Here is a 17,933-nt window from a genome sequence, read left to right as displayed (position 1 = left end):
GCCCCAATGAGCGCTGAGCCCCCCTATGGAGAGAAAACAAGTTAAGCCTTCCTGGATAAATTCCTGAAATGCTCCTGACTGTAGCCTAAAAAATATAGTTTCCCATATGAATACACATTCATTGATTTTATGTACAATAACATTAATATTACTTTTTAAAAAAAGGGGGTTTGCTACTTCTAAAAAAAGGGGGGGGGGAGTTTAAAATAGTGATTACTGTGTTAACACTTCGGTTTTTTAAACAATTTCCTTCCAGGTATAAATTTGTGAAATCCAGGTAGAAAGGGTTGAACCCGGACCCATAAAATACAAATACTCAAGTCAGGAGTGCTCAATAAATTTTATTAGTTAAATATTTTAAAAGAAAAGAAGGGAGGAGTGTTCTAACACTAATTGACAGTGGCAACAGGAATGCAAATATATTAGGCCATCTTTCATCTCCTTATTGTGTTCAAAACACATTTAAAATATCACATAAAATTAAACTTTTTTATATCGTTGTGATAGAATTCATAACTTGTTATTTTAAATACAACATTGTATTATAAAATCTATATTTAAAATATTAATCTCAAGATTGTCTATTTAAATCTACGATCATAACTCAGGAACCCTGTGACTGATTTTTCTCAAATTTTGATAAAGTTGGTTGACTTTTATAGAGACAGTTTAGTTTTTTCCAGGTAAAGTTGGGTTCCCTAGCGAGTAATAAAAAGAATGCCAAATAAATAAATAAATAAAACAGTCACCCATCAGTCCAAAGAGAGGTTAGGGTGGAGCCCACATCACTGCCCCCAAAGGGAGTAGCGGGGTGTCATTGGCCAAAGAAAACGTCTAATTTAGATAAAATCTTGGTGTTAATGTCGGATCCTAATTGGGAAAATATTCACAATATTTTATTGTTCTAAAACAGTTCAACTGAGCTGTCAGGAGTTTCCTACAAAGTTTAGACAGTTGCATTGAACAGAGATACATACATCAACACCAGCTAATCAGACCAAAACCTTCATCCATTTAAAACTTTGTAACCCTGTCCTGGTGGGGGCTGGGGGTATTTAGGGTGGAGGAGGGGTGTTTTTCTTCATAATTAAAACTGCTGGCATAGAAACCCAAGATTCATAACTTTTCCAACTTTATGATAGCTTCCGACAATTTCCTTCAATGTCTCTGTAGCATTAATCCGAAAGCAACTCTTAAATAGAAAACAGAATCAATTTTCAAGGCGAAAATGTGGATATCTTAATCATTCTTGACGAGACAGAGCTTTTAGGGAAATATTTGAAAATTTGAAATGGAGCAGCATAAATGTAGGCCGTAGGGACATTACGTTTTCAGTTCATTGAATATTTTTTTAACAAAAGCTTTTGAGATAAATGCCTTTTATTGATTATAGAGTGTGCTAAATCCAGATTAGAAAGAAATTCACCAAAATGTAAAATATATTTCAATTTTAAACCAATTTCCATAAACTCCCGTAGCACTTGGATAAATATTTATATGGAAATTTGCTCCATTTAAAGAGAAAAACTGAACTGGGAGAAATGTTTTCCAAAGATTGTAATACCGGGATGATTAACTAATTACAAGAGTGTGACGTGTGTTCTCCTGAGAACAAACATCAATAAGACTTCTGACACTATAGTATTGGGGCTAATCATGTAGAAGTTTTCAGTAGAAAATTTTCCTTCCTTGAAAATTAAAAAGTAAAATAAAATTAAATTTTTGGTTTCGGGGTTGGGGTGAAAACCCCAAAAGTCACGAACTTTTACATTGTTATTTTATATAATGAATGCAAATCTAAAAAGGAAGACAGATGATAAAGATATATTTAGTACCTACAAAAAACTAAACTTGAAGGAAAAAATTCCATTCATTTTCTAGACAGAAAGCATTTTAACTTGTGCAGAACTGATGTTTGAAATGTAAAATTAGTCGAATTATATATTTACATAATCCCAATTTCCTCAGATGGAGCATAAAAGCTTTTAACAGGGGCAAATATGATACAGTATTCTTTATTTAAAAACCGTATTTACACTTACATTCCGGCTGTCATTAAGAAAACTGTTAAGTAGGGAAGGCTGGAAAGAGTGAAAGGGGGGGAAGCTAGAATGAGTGGATGAGGGGGGGGGGGGGTTGAAGGATAATGAATCTCCCTAGAGAGAGAAAAATGTTAATAGGTCTTATGTTATACTAAGCTTTAAAGCTTAGGTTGTTAACACAAATTGCTAGGAATCGCAAGAAAAACAAAAAAATTTTAATACCAAGATTTTAATACTGGTGTTTAGAATAGAAAATATTTAGTTTACATACTTCGACTAGAAATGCTTTTAGAACAGAAATAGAAGACTTATATTTGACAAGTGAGTTGAAACAAAATCCTTGGTTATATAAAGAGATACTTGAAACAAGTCCTTGTTTATATAAAGAGATTCTTAAACAAATCCTTGGTTACATAAAGAGATACTTGAAACGAATCCTTCGTTATATAAAGAGATACTTACAACAAATCCTTGGTTATATAAAGAGATACTTGACACAAATCCTTGGTTATAAAAAGAGATACTTGAAACAAATCCTTGGTTATATAAAGAGATACTTGAAACAAATCCTTGGTTATATAAAGAGATACTTGAAACCAAATCCTTGGTTATATAAAGAGATACTTGAAACAAATCCTTTGTTATACAAATAGATACTTGAAACCAAATCCTTGGTTATACAAATAGATACTTGAAACCAAATCCTTTGTTATATAAAGAGATACTTGAAACCAAATCCTTGGTTATATAAAGAGATACTTAAAACAAATCCTTTGTTATATAAAGATACTTGAAAAAAATCCTTAGTTATATAAAGAGATACTTAAAACCAAATCCTTGGTTATATAAAGAGATACTTGAAACAAATCCTTTGTTATATAAAGATACTTGAAAAAAATCCTTAGTTATATAAAGAGATACTTGAAACAAATCCTTGATTATATAAAGAGATACTTGAAACAAAATCCTTGGTTATATATAGAGATACTTGAAACAAATCCTTGGTTATATAAAGAGATACTTGAAACAAATCCTTGGTTATATAAAAATCCTTGGTTATATAAAGAGTTACTTGAAACAAATCCTTGGTTATATAAAGAGATACTTGAAACAAATCCTTGGTTATATAAAGAGATACTTGAAACAAATCCTTGGTTATATAAAAAGATTCTTGAAACAAATCCAGAGGTGTCTACAACATTGGGTAGCAAATACATAGGTGTCAGAACATTACGAGTTTGTGGCAAAGACTTATTTCCTTTAAGCCAAGATTCCTCAATTATAATGATGAACTCTTAACTTAGTGTACCCCCCCACACCCTTTATTATTGCGCTTTATAAATATAATTTAATGTGATTATGTGATTATGTGAGATGAGATCTGCAAGAAGCCCCATCTTGGGCAACCCAGAACGTCCTGTAAGACAATTGATTCCAATACAAAAAATTGCTCTCTCCTAGGAATAATGATAATGGTTTGTTAAATCATATGGAGGCATTGAGTGGAATTGTAAGGTCAGATTGTCTACTATAAGAGGTCTTCAAAAAACAAATATTTTTTCTTAATATCATATAATATATTAATGTTGTTAACATGTCTGACTCACCATTTTTAACATGTGAGAACCAGGGCCTGACTTCAGCAGAAACTTAGCATTTCTAAATTTGATATAAATCAATCTTCCAGAATAATTAATCTTATATTTAGAATTATAATGTTAAGACAGCTCCAAGAAGAAAATGAAGAACAAGAAATGTAGAAATTCAAAATATTTGCATGTGCTAATATATAACCATCTAAAGAATATTGTTAAAAATTTAAAATTAAAACGTTAATATGTAAAAAATATTAAGACAGCTCTTAATGATTACTAGTCCAAATATTGATTCAAATTACTTATTCAAGTTCTTTATATCCGCATGTTCTTTACTGTCTGCTTCTTCTTTATTGTCTGTCTCTTCTTTATTGTCTGTCTCTTCTTTATTGTCTGTCTCTTCTTTATTGCCAGTCTCTTCTTTATTGTCTGTCTCTTCTTTAATGTCTGTCTCTTCTTTATTGTCTGTCTCTTCTTTATTGTCTGTCTCTTCTTTATTGTCTGTCTCTTCTTAAATGTCTGTCTCTCCTTTATTGTCTGTCTCTTCTTTATTGCCTGTCTCTTCTGTATTCACTATCTCTTCTTTATTGTCTGTCTCTCCTTTATTGTCTGTCTCTTCTTTATTGTCTGTCTCTTCTTTATTGTCCGTCTCTTCTGTATTGACTATCTCTTTTTTATTGTCTGTCTCTTCTTTATTGTCTGTCTCTTCTTTAATGTCTGTCACTTCTTTAATGTCTGTCTCTTCTTTATTGTCTGTCTCTTCTTTAATGTCTGTCTCTTCTTTAATGTCTCTCTCTTCTTTCTTGTCTGTCTCTTCTTTCTTGTCCGTCTCTTCTTTAATGTCTGTCTCTTCTTTAATGTCTGTCACTTCTTTAATGTCTGTCTCTTCTTTATTGTCTGTCTCTTCTTTAATGTCTGTCTCTTCTTTAATGTCTGTCTCTTCTTTAATGTCTGTCTCTTCTCTATTGTCTGTCTCTTCTCTATTGTCTGTCTGTTCTCTATTGTCTGTCTCTTCTTTATTGTCTATCTCTTCCCTATTGTTTGTCTCTTCTTTATTGTATGTCTCTTTTTTAATATCTGTCTCTTCTTTAATGTCTGTCTCTTCTTTAATGTCTGTCTCTTCTTTATTGTCTCTCTCTTCTTTATTGACCGTCTCCTTCTTTATTGACCGTCTCCTTCTTTATTGACTGTCTCCTTCTTTATTGTCAATCTTTTATAAGTTGTCAGGCTCTTATTAATTATCAGTCTCTTATAAATTGTCAGTCTCTTATTAATATCAGTCTAGTCTTATTAATTGTACATCTCTTTTTTACTGTGTTTTGTAAGTCTATTCTCTCCAATCTGTATTTTCTGTTATGTCTTCGAATATTTATTCTTTGTCTTCCTTCCTTTCTGTCTAGTCTTTCCTATCCGTCTTTTTTTCCAAACCGTCCCTTCTTTCCTATCCTCTATTTTTCCTATCCCATCTCTTTTTCCTATCTATCTCTTTTTCCTATCAGTTTTTTTCCCTATCCGTCTCTTTTTTTCTATCTGTCTTTTTTCCTATCCCTATCTTTTTTCCTATCTGTCTCTTTTTTCTATCTATCTCTTTTTTCGTTCCTATTTATCTCTTTTCTATCTGTTTTTCATTTCTGCGTTTTTTTCATATCTGCCTCTTCTTTCCTATCTTTCTCTTTTTCCTGACTGTCATTTCTTCCTGATTTCTCTCTTGTCTGTCTATCTCTACTTTACTTTCAGTTTTTTTTCCTGTGTCTAGTGTCTATCCATTTTCTACCAAACCTATGATGTCTTTTCATTAAATTAATTTCATTCTTACTTTCTAGCTTTTCTTTGATGCTTTGTTCTACCTTTTCCAGTTTATTTTCATTTTTCCTTATTCATTATCCCGGAAAATTCTTTTAGCTTATATCATTACCTCACCTGCAAAATATTCTACAGAAGAAATATGATCTTGTGTGTGAGATTTTTCTGAAATATTACGTTTTCTCTGAAATATTAACAGTTAAATAAAGTTCTCTCTTTCAAGACAATTAGAACTAAAATACAAATTTTAAGTTAAAAGTTGACTAAAAAGAGAGCATTTATCCTGTAGGCAGTGTTAAAGATCTGTAAAATGAACAATATTGTGGAACTTTACTGTCTGCTTTTTATTGCCAAGAATCTTATAAATTCTACCAGCTCTGCCTCGAGATGAAAGTTGGTTAGATATTTACCCGCAATCAGTTAGGATACAATTGGACTCTGATTAGGCCTAGGGCTGGGCACATTCTGACTTTTTCTAACAGTTTGTTAACAGTTAATAAAAACCTAAAATAATCCAGGTAACTATTAGTTTTTTTAGCTGAGAATGAAATGTTTGTTTCGTTGACTGTATTTCCCGTTTTTCTTAAAAGTTACCATTCCTTAGCGGGAGTTAGCGGAAAATATCTTAGGAATTGTTTACTGAGGTGCCAGCCTTGAACGATTATTTCATGAGAAAAAACATGCAAAAAAAAACACATACAATATTTAACAACATCAAAAACCCAAAGAAACATGAAAATACAAAAAATTCTATAATTTGAGCGAGAAAAAGACAGAAGACGGCATTATAAATCATCATATACATAACAAAATATTTTTTAATTTCTGCAAGTTTCATTCAATTTTAAGCAAAAAAAGAAGGAAAGTCTGTTATACACATCCGCAAGATTTTATTCAATTGTTTTTTTCTTCAAAAACAGCTTTTTCTGTTAGTTAACAGTCTATAAGTTAATGGTTTTTGACTTTTGTTACCTGACTTGAACTGTTAAATTTTAAAAACTTTTGTTTCCTTATCAACCCTTTGCCCAGCCCTAATTTAGGCCCAGTGGCCTGGCTTGAATGAAAATAAAGTTTTCACAAACTCTTTCTATAAAAAGAATTCTAATGTTTACAAGTTCTGTGTTTAAAACCTCAAGAGAAAAACTTAAAAAATGAAATACCTAACTTCATTAAAGTAATGAATGGAAGGGAAAATTAGGTTTTGGCCCACTACATATTTTTCAACAAAGTTTGAGAAATAGTAAGGAAGAATCTAGAAATGAACTGAAAAACTGACAATTGTCTAACAATTCTAAAATCTGCAAATAATCTGTAGATTAATGTGTTGTCTTACGGATTAGCGACTAGACAATGTACAAATAGTTTGAGGGTGTCATTCACGTTCCACAAGCATTAGAAGCTTTCTCATAGTATATTAGGAGAAATTATTGTATGCAACAAAATTATGCTCTTAAATAATTTTATTTTCAGCCATCCAACCCTTCTCTTTATATATCCTACTCTACAAGCACCCAATCTTACTTAAATAATTAACTCATTGCATTTCTTAACTGTTCAGGTGTAAATTATTACTCTTTTCCAAATTTTTAGAAAAAACTTAATAAACTATATTTTTCAGGTGGAGATGAAGGAAAAGTTAGTTGATCCAAATATTCTAGATAATATTGAGCTGATCCCAGAAGGTTTTGATTTCAATACAATGCAATAAGTTTAGCGAGGGAAGGATTTCAATATAAAGTGAATATGCTAATATACTCTCAACAACCTTTCCACCTCAACAAACTTTCCTACATAAGCTTCAACATTTTCAGGATGGACATTTTTACATTTTTTGTACAACTAGAAATCTTGCAGATTTATCAAGGTTAATTACACAGGGGTTGTTAATTATCTTTAATAATCAACCCTCTTAGAAAATCATATTTTCCCCAGATTTCTTCTTTTATGCATCATCTTATTATTCATGTTTTTTGTTTGTTTACAAGTTGAAATAAATGAATTTTTAGGTAAAAAGTTTTTAAAAAGATGAAAAAGGATGTCCAATTTTTTTTTCTCCCCAGTGCAGAGCATCAAAATCATTATGTATACCCCTGATAACATTTTCTATGAGTAAAATAAAGACGAAAGAGCCCAGTGAGAGGGGCGTAAATTTTTTAACATTTCTCAATTTAATTTTATCAACCTCTGAATGATTTTGGAAGGAATCCAAATCTGTGGTTAATAATTAAAACTGTAAGTTCATGCATGCATGCAGTTATCAAAATTGTCACATCCTATTTCCAAGGGCGGAAAAAAGAGGTAATTAGAAGAAAAGGTGGTGTAAATTTTTCAAAATACTTCAGTCAAAGCTAAATGTTTTTATTTTTCAAACAAGTATATGAAAAAAATGAAGGTATGTATAAATATAACCTAAAAGCTCATATTCAAAATATAAATATTTTGAAGAAATTTTTCAACCCTTATTTGAATTCAGAATGAGGACAAATAAAGCCATCTTATTTGTGAATTTAAATTTTTCAAGTTAAACGAGGATATTTGAGAGAAGTCGGAGCAGAGCACCCAAGAAAGTTTGTATGTGGAATAAATTACCAGTTGAGCTCTTTTCATCTTTAAATATACAAGGAGATGTTCTCCCTCCTTCCCAGAATGTAATATAAAATAGCATAATTTGGCTTGAGGATTTAGGAGAACATCAAAGATAACAAGACATTGACCAGGAGAATGGTCTGGAATAGGCAAACTCAGAGAAAAGTAAACCTGCAAGAAAAAAAGCTAGTTTAAAAAGGGATTGTTGGCGTTATTTGAAGTGGAAGTAATGCAAAGAGCATAATTTCCTGCACAAAATGTATGGCAATATGGCCAGATTAGTTCTTAAAACAGAGAAAAAGACTAAACAATGTATGATTCCAAATTTTTGATGCAGAATACAAATGAATATCGTCTTGTATTAATTGTCTTGGCTACCAGTATAATTAATATTCTATAGCTATTAGTGTTCTTAATAATTCTAGCCAAGGCTATAATATTCCCCCCACATTGTAATTCATCTCTAATCCTTGTTGCTGACTAAGTGAGAAATAATCGTTTAACTAATTTCTCTTAGCAGTGCTGTAGTCTATCTTTACACAGTTCATGGTATTTGAAGAACAATCCACCCCCCCCCCCTGAAGTCGGGGGAAATGAAAAATTGAACATCAACAATGTACCAAAAAACTATCTTTTTTCTTGAATTTCTAATATTTGGACAGGATGATCTAAGAAAAAAAAATATTTTCCAGATCAAGGCACCTCACATAGTTTAAGTCTACATTGGAACGTCCAAATTTGAGCAATGATGCTGGTTTAAATTCATTCTGTCAGCAGATTACCATACAGCTGCTTTGAGCAAGTATTTAAATGCAAGCAACCCCCCCCCCCCCTTGACTAAATATATTAATTAGTATACCAAAGTTCCTCCTAGAGCAAAATTGGGTCAACTTTCAGATTTCGAAAACAACTGCAAATTTCTGCCATTTTAGGAGACAATTTAGAGAGAACATATCTACCAAGTCTACCAGGTAATAGAAGTAAATACCAATTTTAACCAAAAATGCCAATGGAGATATTCAGTTGGTAACATTATTATTATTTAATGAAAAATCTGCCATAAAGTTTACCACAAAGAATGTCTTGTTACATAAAAGCTGACACATGTGCAATTGAAGCTCAGAAAATCTGCCACTAACATATTCTAATTGAATAAAATCTGCCACAAAAATATTTCACTGCTAAACAAAGTAACTTAAAGTCTGCCACACATACAATCAATGCTCAGAAAATGTGCCACTAACAGTATCCAAATTCTACCACAAAAAATGCCACAAATGCAATCAAATCTCATAAACTATGTCGCAAACAGCTTATCAAACTGCAAAATCTTAATGGGGGGTTGGTGCACATAATGTTTATCTTCTCAATAGCTTGTAAGAGAATGAAGACCTGCTTTAAAACAAAATATCTATTTTAAATAAAATGGAGTGTTTAACAAGATTATATCAGATTTTTAACTTGATTTATAAATCTTAAATTTTTGAGATAACAAAAAAGTTTCGCCATCCCCTCCTATATGCAAAAATCATCTTGGTAAATACCTACACGGGACTGTACTTCTAATCTTGAGTTTTAAACCTTCTTAAACTGGAAAACCTTATTATTGGAATAAAGAAATGTGCCCTTTTCCCTTAATCTATTGGCTTGTTGTCAATGTGTCTAAAATTGAGTAATAAGGATTGATTTCCAAAAACATTTTGAACCCCCTCCCCCCACATTCAAAACCAATAGTTCGTTGTTATTTGTGAAAGGGGGAGGGATTTCTGCCACTTTTAAAAAATCTTTTCTTTCAACCAGACCTGCTTCAAAAAAAAACCTTGGATGAACCCTGAAGTATTATACGTTCCTGACCAAAGCAGCTATATGCAAACATTTTCAAAGATCTGAAAAATTAAAACTCAGAGGCCAATCTAGATTTATTGTGACCATTTCCTTATTCCCGGGATTTTCTCACAAAAACATTGAAACATTGACTTTTTACCAAAATAATCTTGGCTTATTGAATGGATATCTGAGCTATATGAAGCAATTTGAAAAAGGTCCGAAAAAATGTTGAAAAAAACTTGCCAAGTTTGAAACGGGAAAGCTTGAGGATATAAAGTTATAAACCAAATCTCTCACCAATTAAATAAGTATCAGCTCAAGAAAGAAATAATAATCTTGAGATTAAAGTTCTTCTTCAGCCTATTCCTATGATCTATATTATTAGGTTATCTGCTTCAGCCTACTCCCTTAAGTATACCTAAATTGCCAGACTACAAACTAGATTACAAGACTCCCTAACTCTACTGGACGGAACCCTATCTTCATATTCAGGATTCTAGAGAATAAATCATGACAGCTTTAGAAACCTTTTCTCAGATTGGTATATCAAGGAAATATTACAGTGAGAACCAGAATACTGTGGAATGGGAAGACGAATTTTAGCTTCAAGTTATGTTCTTAAATAGTACAATGGAAATAAGACAGCAATTGTGCAAGACCCATTTCACATAATAAAGGATTTAAAGGCTATGCAGTGAAACTGGTTGCTTTGTCACTACATCAAAAACGCTTAAATATTGCTTTAATGTCGTCTTCCTGTCCTACAATTTTCTGGATGTATACTGTAGATTTTGTAAAGAGTGAACTGAATTTTATTTTTAACATTTTCACTCACCCCCCACCTTGTTAAGCCAGATACTGAGGTTTCGAAAACAGACAAAATAGTTCTCCTCTTTATTGAGACTTACTGAAAACATATGAGTTGGTATTATCTCATTGGCTATACTAGCCCGGCAACATTATTCAACTCTGCTATTGGTTGATATTTTTGTGAGAGTTACCTGGAATGATAAATCTGATTCATTTGACGAGTAGAGATTGAGCAGTCAACATGTATGTTATACGCTCTACATTAGAATCGTTGTCATGGATTTATCATTTCAGATCTCGCAATGCTTGGTTAGATTATACCCTAGTTTCATTTTACTGGACGCCAGCGTATGTAAGTACGACCTTTGTTTTTTCAAGTTGGTTTAAATTTCCCGCGGAGCAGCAAAAGGAAAATGCCTCATGACTTTCTCAAACTCAGAATTCTAGAACTTTCAGTTTTGCGAAACCACCTATGTCATTCTTTTAAACGTCTTTGTATTTATAGTAACTTTTAGTCAATTCTAAGTAGTATATTTTTGTGTAGATTTGATCCCGTGAATCTTAAGTTCCAGAAGAATGTTTTGAAGTCATATACAGGATTCTAGATCTTACTGGATACATTATTCGGCCTACCAGAATGGAACCTAGGTATTATCTTTCTTCCTCTTCTTAGGGAAGTTTTGAGTTATAGTCGATCCGTAGCGTAACAATCAAATATACGGCTTCTAGGTATGCCTACCCTATAGTTTTTTCCTTGTTCCTGATTTCACCTTTGTTAATATTCTCCATTTTTTCTTTTTGTTTTTTCGGCCGCGGCCCGTTATATAATGGCGCCGAGGTGAATATTTAATTATCCTATCGCTCCTCTTAGCCTGGAATTGCTAATATTAGGTGATAAAATTATACTCCCAATTCCCGTCTTTTATTCCCCAACCGTCGATCCAATGCTCAATAGTGCATAGCGCCGATTGGTATTTTTTCCTTATCATTTCAGATCTTCTAGCCTGAAATTGCTAGAATTGAGTGAAAGGAATCATTATATTCAGACTTTTTTAGATTATGTGTAGTCATATTACTAGATTAATGCCTACGCAGTGAATGTTTTACATTTTTATCCTCAACCCGTCCCTACTTCCTTTTATTGCTAGTTTCGACATCCCTTCCGAACTAATTGTTCGAGACCATTTTAAAAGTATGTAATCCGATCTCGTCCTTTAAAACTTGCTAGTAATTGCTAACGTTTAAAGTACGAATGATCAATTCTCTTACATTCCTGATTTTTTTTCTTTTTTTTTTTTTGATAAGCATTTTCTCATTGTCTTATCCATTGTTACTCGATCTGAATCGGTTTCCTTTTCTGGGATTGTCTGCCAGAAATTGCAGATCATCCCCAGTGATTATTCGGATTAATTTATTGTATGCATTCAATTAGCAATGAATTATCTACATTTCTATCCCTTATCATTTCATTACCATCTTTAGTTCATATAACTATTTAACAAGGGATTTATTCAAGTCATTTATAGAATGCCTCTAAGTAGGACTCCAGACGCCGATAGGCGTAAACGTTCCGTTTCTGAATCTGATTCGGATCGAATATCTTCTGCAGTCCGTCTATTAGACCAAAATACAAACCCCGACATTATCAGTCTCTCCCCCCCCCTAAGGGACTTAAACAATGTAGAATTAACCAGATCCAATCCTAGCATATCCCCCCTAGGTAGCGGGATGATTGAAACCCCCCTCGGAGTAGGATTAGGTACCCGTTTCCAGGCCCGGAATAATCCCCGACTTTTAGAGCAACAAAGTAGGGCAGAAAAAATGTGTAAAGACTTATTTAAAGATCTTGATTTATGGATAACAGCTATGAAATCCTCCCCCCCCCCTGAATTGTTAGTGCTGGTGGAGGGCTATGAGAAATTTAAAAGACGGATCCAAAGATCATCCGAGGAGGCAATACTGCGTAGATTATCCACACAGTATACGTTTCAACTTAGCGATTATCTCGTCCAGTTACAAACCTTGAAAAAGAGAGCTGAAAGAAGGGAGCGCCGGGACTTAAATAATTTAATCTCAAGGCCTTCCACTAGCACTGATGAGTCGGAGGATGAGGAGGAAAATGTTTTTCATGATGATTTCCCCCCCCCTAGTAAATCCGGTGATAATATTCAATCGGATGCAGATATCACTCTCGCCCCAGCTGTTGAAATCATGGAACCAGAACCAGAGAAGGAGAAAGACACAGTCAATTCAGGAAAATCCCCCCTTTCTAAATCTCTTGATGATATTATTCATGTTGTAAAAAATTCTCACCAGGGAGAAGGAATACACACTAATAAACTTGAAATTAGAATTAAATCCTTAGAAGAGTCCCTGAACTCCATTACTAAATTATGTTCAGATATTTCTCAGAAACTTGATATTGTAGTGGATAATTCATCTACAAACAGTTCTAGGATAACTGTCGTTGAAAACAGGGTAGATGAATTAGATCGAAATACAAAGTTCTATGTTGATTCTAAAATTAATTCTGTTCTCAACAAATCCTTATTAGATCCTTCCCACCACCCCTCCCAGAGATCCCAAGAGACCCCAATTGATCTCCTGAGAAAGGAAGTTAAGTCCCTGAAGAGGAAACAATTATCTGATGAAAGAGCCATCTCTCTGATAAGCGAAACCATTGCCAACGTCAAAGATCAGTTCGATTCCACCCTTGAAGACTCCAGACAAGCTCAGGATGATTTCTCTCATGCCTCTAGGTCGAGACAAAATAGGGATAATGAAAGAATTTTAATGCATGAATCAATTGAAAGTTCAGCGAAGTTGATTCGCCAATTGATAGCCAATAATATTTCGATTCACTCTGAGTTAAACACCATTAAAAAGAGTAATGACGATATTAAAAAGGTTAATGCATACGTTAAATCATGTCAGGACTCACTCATGAAATATGTAACCTTTAGTAACTTTGATCATAGTTTGGTCTCTTCTGTTAAGAATCTTTTAGATCAAGCCAACAATTGGATTTTACAAGTTGAGATTATTTATTCTACTTCTGAGGCTCATGCTATAGGCAATTCAAAGGGTGATACATCTAACATTGGTATATTCACTGATAATGCAGATAAAACTGTATATGAATTCTTAGATGAGATCGAGATAGGTCTATTAGGATGGGGGACAACAAGACAAAGAGCAGCCCAACTATACAATCGCCACCTATCTGAGGACATCAAATCCAGGACTCTAGATTGTTCAGATAATTTTATTGAATTAAAAAAATGGTTGATAAAAGAGTTTGGGGCACCCAGTCGAATCATTGGGGACATAATTACAGATTTGAAATCTAAACCATCCCCATCCAATGATAGCCCCAAATCCAGATACATTTTTTACTCAAATTTTGGAAAATCTGTGGCCCGTCTTGATAAACTAATTCGTGTGTCGTCTATTGACATTGATGAGTTAGATTCAGCCTTATATTCCAGAAGTACTTTATCTGATCTCATTAACATACTTCCCCCAGAGGATTTGAATCATTTGAGAAGACAAATGGTAAAAAAGAAATTAGACTGGAAAAACCCCACTGGAATTGTATATTTTGCATTTTTGAAGGAGTTTATTGATACAGAATGGGACCTATTGGGACCCTACAAGGACGTCTCTCACCCTTCGAAGCCTAAATCCACACATTTTATTGACACTCAATTGCAAAGTTCATTTAATATCAATGTCCCCCCCCCCCTTACCAGACCCAAATAAAGCCTTGGTATAACTCAGGTCTAAGATTTCCCTGCCCAGTTGAAGCTCACAATCATGAGATGAGTGTATGCAAGGATTTCTTGACCATGCAACCTAGGACGAGATGGGAGAAAATTGAGAAATACAGAATTTGTTTTACTTGCCTTCGTCCGAGGGATATATGCTCTGCTAAACCATGCTCCTACCTTAACAATATCCCTGAGATTCTAATTTGTCAACTGTGCTCCGCTGAAAACCGCTCCAAGAATGGAAAATTCAGTCCGTTCAATGTGCTGATGTGTCGAAAAAAGAGTCATGGATCTTCCCGGGCCCCTCCAGAAAACATACACAAGCAGTTCTCCATCTATCTTGGATGCTCAGCCAACAACTCAATACCTCAGGATATTCAAATACAGTTTTGCTCAATTAATTTTATGCACCAAGCTTACTCTTTGACCCCTGCAGCGCAGTTAAGTCAGCAGAAGCTTGAACAAACCCCCCCCCCGCCCCTGTAGTAAATTCTCATACTGGAAAAATAAGTACAATTGACAATCATAAGATTATTCCTGAAATTACAGAGCATGCCATGTACTTAATGCAAATTTTGAAAATTGGTTCTAGCCAGGTTTTGACATTTTTTGATAGCGGGGCTAATGTTAATTTAATAGATGGAGATATTGCCGTACGTGAAAACCTACCATGTGTAAATGACAAACCATCTTCATTATCTGTCGTGGGAGGTAATCAGATTAGAACTGAATATGGGCAATACAGGTTCAGCTTAGGTCCGACCCCTGAGAACGAGTTTCACACACTGTCCTGTCTCGGTATGGACTCAGTCACCAGTGAATTCTCCAAATATGATTTATCAGAGATAATAGATGAGTACAAAAAGTGTTCAACCAGCCCAAGAAGAACAGGTCCTCTACCACCCTATACTGCTGGCTCAGCGGTGAAATTATTGATTGGAATCAAGAATAATAAGCTTGATCCTACGTTAATTGAAGTACTACCCTCAGGTATAGGAGTATATGAGTCCCCATTCGTCGATATTTTCGGCTCAAACATTATCTTTGCTGGTCCCCATGCTATCTTCACGAAGGAAAATCAATCCCTTGATTCTCACCTCAGCCAGGCAGTCTTCAAGCTGAGAAACCTGGCCCATGAGATTTCAACTCCTTCAAGAGAACTCCCTGTCAGGATCATCGCCAATAAGCAGGAGGATATACATTTTTACCCCACCCCTATCTCGGACCAAGACCTTACTGAGGCAGGGGGTCAATACGAACCTGAGGAGGACCTGGAGCATAAAGTTGAGCAGTTAATCCTAGACCGTAGATCTCCAGGTAGAAATTGGAGCAGCTGCAGCGTTCATACATCAAGAATCCCAATCTCCAAGATTAGAGAACTAGTTGATCAGGATGACATTGAACAGTTGGTCACATACCGTTGTGAAAAATGCTCCAAGTGTGAAGAATGCAAGAAAACACCCAGATTGACAGCAGTTTCACTACAGGAAGCAAGAGAACAGAAGATAATTGAAGAAAGTGTCAAGATTGATCTCACAAACAAGCAGGTTCAAGTAATACTCCCTTTCCTGAAAAACCCAAACATTTTCTTGTCTGAGAAGCACCAATCTTCAAGCAACCTGAAGCAAGCAAGAAGGGTTTATATATCTCAATGTAAAAAGAGTGAACTAGACAAGGCCGGTACGAGATTAACTCATGCGGAATTGATAGAGCGAGGTTTTATGGTAAAGTTAGTGGATATGCCCACAGACTGCCAAAAACTCATAGTTAATGCCCCATTCAGACATTACTATCCTTGGTTTATTGTTTCTAAGGAAGATTCAATCAGTACTCCAAGAAGAATCGTCGTTGATCCATCTCGTACAGGCTTGAATCAAATCCTCCCGAAAGGTGAGAACAGAATAGGAACAATACCAGACATCGTTATAAGAAACCGAACCAAACCCGTCGGTTGGGCTTCTGATATTAGCAAAATGTACAATCAACTCCGCTTGGACAAATCAGCTTATCCATTCTCATTATTTTTGTATCATGACTCACTCAACCAAAATATTGAGCCTGATACATACGTTATGGTAAGAGCCTGGTATGGTGTAGTTCAGACAGGACAACAGGCCGGATATGCTCTGGATCATCTAGCCGTCTTGGGAAAAGAAGACTTTCCGCTGGCCCCGGACTGCATTGCAAGGGATCGTTACGTGGATGATATACTACCCGGAGCTGATACTGTTGAGGAGGTTGAGGAACAAATATCTCAAGTCAAACAGTTATTATCCACCGCAGGTTTTTCATTGAAATACGTGATCAAGACTGGAGATAAGCCTGGAGAATCTGCAAGTTCAGATGGAAGCACAATCAAGATGTTAGGATATAAATGGAATACAATCCAAGATTCTCTCCACCCTGGAATTTCTGAGTTAAATGTAAACAGAAAAATTCGAGGAATACAGAAACCGAATCCTAATCCTGTAATTTCTGAGAAAGATGCAGAAGATCTATTAAAAACAACCACCTTATCTCGTCGCATCGTCGTGTCCAAGATTGCAGAATTTTTTGATCCGATAGGTTTGTGGGAGCCATTGAAGTTGCAATTAAAATTGCACTCATCAAGATTGAATAAACTTCCATGGGACCAGAAACTACCTCCGGAAGAAGAATCATTTTGGAAAACTAAGCTGGTTGAATTTGTCAAGTTTCGGGATCTTGCTTCACCTAGATGCACAACTCCACCAGACTCCATGTCCATCTCAGATATAAGGTTGATATGCATGAGTGATGCAGCTGCCTGTGCGGGCGGTGCAGCAGTGTATGCTGGAAGAAAACTTAAAAGTGGATTGTGGACGTGCAGATTATTAGCTTCAAGATCTAAGTTGATGAGTGCAACCATACCCAGAAATGAATTATCAGCTATCATGATGATGGCTGAACTTGCCTTCGTGGTAAAGAAATCACTTGGATCCAGAGTAGAGCGGATTATATATTTGACGGACTCCACCATTGCTATGTGCTGGATGCACAACATCAACATCAAGCTGCGAGCCTTCACATTCGCTAGGGTTGAGGCATCTCGGCGATTAATTCAGATGACTACAGGAGCTGAAGAAATCCCTCTTTTTCACATTGAAGGATCAACGAACCTCGCCGATCTCCTCACCAAACATCATGAGTTAACCATTGAAGATCTCTCAACTGATTCATCCTGGCAGAAAGGTCATTCCTGGATGAACCTGAATGAAGATCAGATGAATCTCACCAAGTATTAAGATCTAAAGCTGGATAAAAAATCTTCCTCGGAGATCAGTACAGAATGCTTTGCAGAACCCTTCATTCCAGACAGTGATCAAGGAAAATATGGCAGTCATAGCATTCAACTTGATCATCTCATCAGTGAGTGTTTAGATGATGATCCAGATCCACAGTTCGGGAATCCCCAGCACGCTCAACCCTATCAGGAACACAATAATGTTTATTCATCTTATTGCTTGGAATCAATTAACAAC

General features: G+C 34.9%; 1 protein-coding gene across 4 annotated transcripts in view; it reads right to left on the bottom strand.

Moving 5' to 3' along the window:
• The window catches only part of LOC111705062 (protein boule-like), a 45,866-nt gene extending 40,217 nt beyond the window's left edge, over positions 1-5,649 (bottom strand). The window contains exons 1-2 of one of the 4 annotated variants that reach the window (XM_023477497.1): positions 5,558-5,649; positions 3,650-3,701 (exon numbers count right to left, since the gene is read on the bottom strand). In XM_023477497.1, the coding sequence (XP_023333265.1) occupies positions 3,650-3,661 (12 nt within the window). In that variant the 5' untranslated portion in view covers positions 3,662-3,701; positions 5,558-5,649. Of the gene's footprint in view, positions 1-3,649; positions 3,702-5,552 lie in introns of all 4 variants that reach the window. The other 3 variants (XM_023477496.1, XM_023477494.1, XM_023477495.1) reach the window with 3 other exon arrangements.
• Between the last annotated feature and the right edge of the window lie 12,284 nt (positions 5,650-17,933).

Source organism: Eurytemora carolleeae, unplaced genomic scaffold, assembly GCF_000591075.1.
Source record: "Eurytemora carolleeae unplaced genomic scaffold, Eaff_2.0 scaffold18, whole genome shotgun sequence".
In the NCBI taxonomy this organism is placed as follows: Eukaryota; Metazoa; Arthropoda; class Copepoda; order Calanoida; family Temoridae; genus Eurytemora; species Eurytemora carolleeae.
The sequence above is the reverse complement of the archived record's forward strand: the minus strand, read 5'-3'. Positions and strand labels throughout refer to the sequence as shown.